Source organism: Falco cherrug, chromosome 3 (genome assembly GCF_023634085.1).
Source record: "Falco cherrug isolate bFalChe1 chromosome 3, bFalChe1.pri, whole genome shotgun sequence".
In the NCBI taxonomy this organism is placed as follows: domain Eukaryota; kingdom Metazoa; phylum Chordata; class Aves; order Falconiformes; family Falconidae; genus Falco; species Falco cherrug.
In genome coordinates this window covers 49,382,412-49,389,936 of record NC_073699.1, presented here as the reverse complement: position 1 = coordinate 49,389,936, position 7,525 = coordinate 49,382,412, and the positions used below count along the sequence as shown (strand labels likewise).

At 34.1% G+C, this 7,525-nt stretch overlaps 1 protein-coding gene across 4 annotated transcripts in view; it reads right to left on the bottom strand.

Annotated features, from left to right (window-relative positions):
* Positions 1-641: 641 nt before the first annotated feature.
* Positions 642-7,525, bottom strand: part of RB1CC1 (RB1 inducible coiled-coil 1) — a 76,707-nt gene continuing 69,823 nt past the window's right edge. For 3 of the 4 annotated variants that reach the window (XM_055704414.1, XM_055704416.1, XM_055704418.1), the window contains 4 exons: positions 6,838-6,896; positions 4,944-5,080; positions 1,980-2,050; positions 642-1,617 (listed from right to left, as the gene is read on the bottom strand). In XM_055704414.1, coding sequence (XP_055560389.1) covers positions 1,540-1,617; positions 1,980-2,050; positions 4,944-5,080; positions 6,838-6,896 — 345 coding nt within the window. In that variant the 3' untranslated portion in view covers positions 642-1,539. The remainder of the gene's footprint in view (positions 1,618-1,979; positions 2,051-4,943; positions 5,081-6,837; positions 6,897-7,525) is intronic. The other variant, XM_055704417.1, reaches the window with a different exon arrangement.

The window sequence follows — 7,525 nt, the reverse complement described above, 5'->3', positions numbered from 1 at the left end:
GACAAAATGACATTCTGTTTGTCAGAGATCAACTGTCTTACATTTTTCTATTTATTTGAAAGGTGAGATACAAGTACAAGCCCATGCATTTCATAAAAATCTGAACTTAAAGTTGTTATAGAACAAAATTTCAAAGCATACACATAAGTCTCTGGGTATTCAAGTGGACTGATTAGTCTAGAAGAATATTATTTTCAACATATGGGCTGAAGCACTGACATTTTCATGTGCTCCCGTTATCTCTTTTCTTCCTCCACACCTTCTGAAGATAAATTACATTTAAATAACTCTATGGATTAAGTCCTAGACATAAGCTCATAGTTGAAGCCAGAATTTCACCTTCCATTGACTACATACTTATAGTACATCTTTTTATACTTATGAAAAAATCTAAGACTACATTCTATTTTGAAAAATGTCATTTATCCATTTAATTTGCTGACAAAATTAATTTGTGCCTGCTTAAATCCTTTATCTTAAGGTAATTCTTGTAATCCCTGAATGTTTTGAAAATTAATGCCTGTTGCAGAAAATGCAGGTATTTCTATGTAATGAAACTGCTGGAGGAATCAGAGAGAAGCTGCAACAGATTAACATGAAATTAAAGACAGTATTTAAAACACACAAATACTGCAAACACATACAGTTTCAAATCTTTATTGTTTTAAAATTCTACATGTCTTTTACAATTACAATAATTTGTTACTTAAATGACTCTTGTATGGTTAATGTACAATGAGTTTTTTCCTGAAACTCAACCATGAAATACAGTTTCATCAATATGATTTTTCTAAATAGATTAATACAAGATTTCTGTTTTGTTGGGAAGAACAAGTGCTTCACTTTGAACAAACAGCACAGGTGTCTTCCCTTCAGAATCTGTGTGATCAATCCGTCGAAAGTGCTTTTGAAGATTGCAGATCTAACTGTGACTGATTTTCAAAATCAGTCTATCAAATAACAAGTTTTTTTTTAACATTAAAGAGCATTTTCATGTAATGAAACAAGTTGCAGTAGTTATTTTTATTCATCTACTGAGGCAAACTCATGTTGAAGAAAAATTATATGATTATCTGCATGCAATGAACACTCCTCTTTAAATAGTTGATGAATTTTACACATATAAAGAATCTGTTAAAGAGTGCAAGTACTTTGATAATGATTTCACAAAAGGACGTATGCTGGTAATAATGGTAACTAACATTTAACATCTAAACACAAGCTAATGTATATTTAACAGGCAATTAACATGGTAAACAAACCATGTTTCATGTGGTTGCCCTTTGAGAAAATGAACTCATTTGGTCCACACTCCTAAAGTTGTCTGGGTAAAAAAACTGGAACAGTTAGGGCCAGAGTTTTTGATGAAATTCTTGTTTCTAAAATGTGACCTGTTAAAAAGTAAAAGCAGTACATCAATGATGTATCTTGTCACATGACCCCCGTATAAAAAGATGGCCTGGTATTTGGAGCGATGAACGAGCACTGAAGGACAAGTCAAAAAAGAATGGAGACAGAACAAACTAAACCTCTGTTGTGTTATACTTTCTTGTTCCATGGTACTGCTTTCACTCTGTAGAATTTTGTACCCAAAGGAACTTTAAATCTGTTTTGTGCCTACAAAAAAAAAAAATATCAAGTTACATTAGAAACGTGGGATTATTGTTCCGGTTTTTTTTATATTTTTTTAAGCAGAAACTGATTCCCAGCCCTCAGCATTTATGAGGCCCTTTGGAGTTTGGCAAGGTTCTGGGCTGTATGGACACAACTACGCAAGCCACTGCTCGCTCACTCTTTTTTCTAGTTTCCTTTCTCTTGCTATTCACTGACTGAAAAATGGAGCAGGAATGGCAGAACCTAGAACAACTTTCATCTCGCTTATTATGCGGAGAGTAGTTTTCACAACTTTCACAAACATTTAAATGTGAACTTCTTCTCTATTAATCTCATCAGATGATTTTCCATTATTATGTCCTTACCTTTTTTGCCTGGCAATATTCCTTTTCCATTACTTTTCCTAGCACCCAAGGTCTCCTAGATGCACCTGAAGCTAAATAGAGAATATATTTATTATTTTAGATAACCAAAACCTGATATTACATCCAATATGGTTAAAGATTATTTGCTAAAATTATCTCATTTAAAGCATAAATTCTTCAAAAACCCTTTTGAAATTGAGTTAAATAAGTTCAGATGTCATGACAGTTCACTGGTGTTTTCAATAAAAAAATGTTTTTTCAGTTTAAATTGTTTTTAAAGTTAACATTAGAGCAGACAAAAGCAAATCAAAACTAATTCAATTAATGATTCAAAATTATTCTCATCAACCAAGCTTGACCGTTTGATCTTAAAGTAAGAATTTCCTTAAGTATTTCAAAGAATGTCTTCTGTACTCAGCTATTATTATTGCTCTTACTGAAACATTTGATTATTTTTCTGTATTACTGATGGAAATTAGTTATGCATAAATAATAATTTTAAAGCCCTACAAGGCTGCTAGTTTTGGTTGCAGTCTTCTGAGAGTACTCAATACTGTTCAGAAAGGAGAAAAGCGAAAAACCTCAATAATAAACTGACAGGTCAGAAAAGCAACAGTGGGCATAAATAAACATTCAGCTTGTATCTATTTCTGTAACAGTGAGGAAACATACTTGTCTTGTATTCCAAGAAATTCTATCCATTTTACTTGCTTTGCTCTTTCGTAACTATCACTCATCACAGCATGAAGAAAAAAAAAAATCAAAACAGTCTGAAGGAACAGCTCACATACGCTCTGCGTAATGGTAAAATCAATGCTTTTCTAAGCATGACAATGAGATACTGCATCTAGTGACTAGAACATGAGTCACTCAAGAACCAGTTTGAAATTTTGGTCTTATTCTTCAAGATTAATCTGGCTATTGATAGCGGAGCAGATTCTGTCCTACCTAATACTCCTACAAACCAGTGCAAATTATTCATAACTGGTCTGAATGCTCCACAACTAATACTTAAATCACAACAAAAACTTGGGGTTTTTTTATTTTCTTTGCTGACAGACTTCACTGATGTAACAAGGATAGTGAGAAAGACGCAGGGATTTTTTCCTTACATTTGCAGATGAAAACTCCCATATCCTGAAGATAAGGGACGACAAAAATCTTAACCAATTTCAGTGTTGTCACAGCGTTTTAAGTGCTCTTAATGTAGGCAGAGACAACCTACGATAGGCCAGATCCCTGACAATACTGTGGGTGGATCTACAGAATTACTAACTTTATACGTACATGTTGGTACAAAAGGTCAGATTTAGATGCAATGCTTTGGCAGCCCTTAAAGCAATGATTTGTAGTACCCAGGTCCACAACAATTTTAATCTATTGCAAATGATACTAGTGTTCTGTGCTTCATTTTCCCCACTTCCCTGATGCAGTAATAGAATCAAGACATGGCTTCCTGAAGCACTGATCTAGAGACAAATGTGCTCCTAAAGCAAATGGTAAGTCTGTGTGTTTGTTTTACGTGCAGTTTTCTTGAATTTGAGACTAACTCTGGTTAGCAAGTGATAAGGAGTGGAGCAAGCCAAGTCCACTTGAAAACAGACAGATCAGTGAATTGTGTACTCAGGGTAAAATACAGACTGACATACATGGCTTTTACCTTACATATGTAAACCAACAGTAAGAAAATCAACCATACTTCACAGTTATATATGTACTACTAATGGCGCAGTTCAGAATGTATTACATCTGTAAGATAGGAGCTCTTTGCATATGTTTCACAGAGCACATGGGACAGATCCTTCAGCAGTCTCAGTTCAGTTAGAGCTTGGCGGTCTTCTAGAGACTCCACAATTATTTATGAGCTATCATCTTTCATCATAACTGACATCTACAGTGATCCTGTTCATTGAAAGTAAGTTGACAGCTTTGCACTTGCAATAACATATAGAAATGTTTACTGGTAAATTAGAATAAATACATAAAATTTCCTTCTGATGCACATTCTTAGACATCTCTGCAAAGTTGACAGCGTGAGTGGGTTTGCAAGAATACTACATGTGATATAGATATTTACCTGAATCTATTTCACACAGCTCACAGTTTAGTGCAAAACGTAAGTTAAATTGAAGTAGTAATCTTTTTTTAAAATGAGGAAAAATAACAAAGTTTACATAGGTGCCAAAAACAGTCAATACAAAAACCTGAAGATTAAGGGAGGGAAAAAAGCAAATGTGCCATCAACCTGAACATAAGCAGATTAAACAGAAACTGTTTTCTGAAAACTTATGAGCCATGCTAAACACCATTTGAATTGGGTGGAAAAACTTTATCAGCCAAAACACTGCTTGCAAATCCCTATATACTATGGTCTACATTTTGTTATCTCAGATGTGTATTTGGGTTCATAAATTCCAGTCACTTTGAGGAAGATTAAAGAAAAAAAATATTCAAAGACAATCTTCAAAGAACAAAAATAGGTATTAAAAAATAAGAGAGCATGCAGTTTTGACAGAAATGTTACCTTGAGTTCTGTATTTACTTTCCTCATCAAAAAAGACATTGGAAGCAGAAACCCACGTAAAAATATGCCCGAGACCTAGACAATTCGTGCTACCAAACAGCTAAGCAGCCTGATCAGAACGTTTTCCCCATAGCCACATTAACACACTCCATGTGTGTACAAAATCGGCATTTTCTCTCTTTTTTTTAACAGCTTACTTTGAAGGTGCAGATATTTTCCCTATTCTTCCAAAACATCAACGTCTATGTACATTTTTGATTTAAAATGTCCTGCACTGAAAGATGTTCAGCATCAGAACAAATAGCAAATGCTACAAAGACAGCTGATAGCTATCTTACATGCTTCTCAATTATCACATTTTTATGACTTTCTAACAGTAAGTGATTTTAAGAGTGTTGTTTGCATAAGTAGATAATAATTGGAAGTAATCTGACACTTACCACACTCACCTGGTTTGAGATCCAGTGCAGCAAGAGATTCTGAGTGCAAGAAATACAAGGTTGGACTAACAGTAAACAATACATAGTTATCATGCCTTTCGTCCAAGATAATGAGAACCAAATCGCCAACCTGAAAACTGGAAAAAAAAAATAATCAGGGAACTAAAAAGGCATAGAAGTTTAAAGCTACATTAATTACACTACAGTTTTTTCCCCAAGTACTGCACAGATTGAGACCCAGTTGAACAGCAGCACAGATGTTTCTGCCTGCTATGCCAACTCATATATATTTTGTATTTCCTGAAGTCAACAAAACTTTACCTTTTAAAAACTGTTTTTGAAATGTTCTTCTACATCCATCAACTCAATATTTTTTCAGAAGAACTGACAGTTTTGCTTTAAAACATAAATAGAATTTTATATTACTTTTATTCTTATGGTAATGATCAGTGTACCAGTGTTTAAAAACACTCTTTTGATGTTTTAAACTGAAGTCAACTTGAACACAGAAAAATACAGCAAAACATTTATGTAGCTATTCAAATCTCAAAATTTTAAGGGCACGGGACAAAGAAGGGATGAAGTGTTCATCATGAAAGGGTTAAAAGCAAAAGACAGGCAGCAGTGACATTACATGAGAAGTTTCAAAAAGCCGCTTCTTTTTGACACTAGGATAACAGAAAAAGCCACCACGTTCTAATACCAAGATACAGCACAATATTCAGAGAACTTTTTCTGTCTCCAACTTCTGTTTTACAGTGCAAATGTGCTGGAAGTAAATTATTTGCCCATTAATGAAACAAAGTCTAAAAAAGCTACAAATTAAGCATTAGACCATGAGAGGGCTCCAAAACAAAGTATTACTACTGCTCTTGAAGATGGGGGAGGAAGTGGCGCAGGGGAACACTCTTCTCCATAAAAGCAAACTCCAGATATATAGTCAAAGGTAAACAGGTACATTTAGAGAGAAATTTACATCTTCTTTGAAGTTCACTTTCAGATTAAATAAATAATCCAAGCTTTTCGGCCTGCATTTACTATGACAACAGACTACACTGACTTAAAGACATCTCTGTTGGACAGATTAATTCTTCTTTCACAGTATTTTCCTCACTTACCAAGAGACTACAAAGACAGTTACCAGAATATTCAGAGGCTAACAGGAAAATCTGATTCTGTACATACAGCAAATTGCATTTTTATTGCAACAAGGTTAGTAATTCAGAAACCATTAAAGGAATAATTGGTGCTGGTTTTCTTTGCAAAAAGATTTTTTATATTACTCATTTAGTATCAGAGCAATAAATTACTTAAGAACAGTTTTCTGTAGCTTTCATATTCTGCAAGAATTAATACTTTTTTTCCCAGCAATTTCCATTCTACCTGGAGCTGCCACTGCCAACACAATAATATATAACAGAATATTTGAGTTTATTTCACTTCATTCTGTCAAGGTAAGCCAAAAATTTTGAAGACTCTAGAAAGGTAAAACTTCTCTTGAAATATAATGAAACACTATGCATATTCAGGGTGAACAGGATTCCTTCTACTTTTTCTTAGCACAATTTCAAGAAGGTTACAGATAAATAAAAAAGTAATCTAAAAGAAAACTCTGGGAGGATTCTAGAAATCCCATGAAGGAGTATTCTTATGAACCATGTAAAGAAAGGCACAGAACACAAGACAGCCACCAACACACAGAATTCAGAAAGGCCTTTTTTGTTTATTATTTATTAAGCCAGCTGGGATGGTTCAATAATTGACAGCTAAACTACACAGATGGCCTATAAATCTTTTCACCACACAGCAAGAACAGGAGGACTGTGACATTCTTTAACTACATACCTATTGAAAGCATATCCATCTGTTCATATGAAAATTAACATGTACTTACTCTCTAATTGCTATTTTTTCAGAGTGTCTTGAGGATACTGATGACATGCTCTGGGACATCTATACAAAAAAGAGAAACACCATGAAGTATTGGCAAGCTATGATAAGATGTATATTGCAGGTAACAATACGGTTAAGAGAAATAATTTAGTATTGATTTCAAAACAGTGTCTATTCTTGCAGATTTTATATTCACTCAAGAACACAGCACACCTTTCTGCCATTATGAAATTTCTTACATAACTGACTTCTCCCTCATTATTTAAAACTGCTTTCCAGATAAGTGCCATTGAAGATTTCTTCTGAGTATACACAAGACCTATGATATAGCTGTGCACCCTAACACAGAAGACACTGGCATTCTAAAAAAGGCTGATGGTAAAACACTTGAGATTAAATATGTTTATTACAATTAAATTCTGGATGTTGAACTCTGTATGATCTCTCAGTTTTACTACAGACTGTCACATAACCTAAAGTTTACTGTAACAGACAGAGCAGCATTCCCTTGAACAAAACTTGAGTCAAAATCACTAAGACCAAACAAAGGCTCAATTATGTAGCGTTTACACAGAAAAAAAGGTTCCCTTTCTCAGTAATTCATGTAAAAACCCAAATACCACCATTCCTGGTATGAAAAGGAGCTTCTTTTTATTTTTTGTTGCTTGCAGAGGTAACTCAAGTTTTTC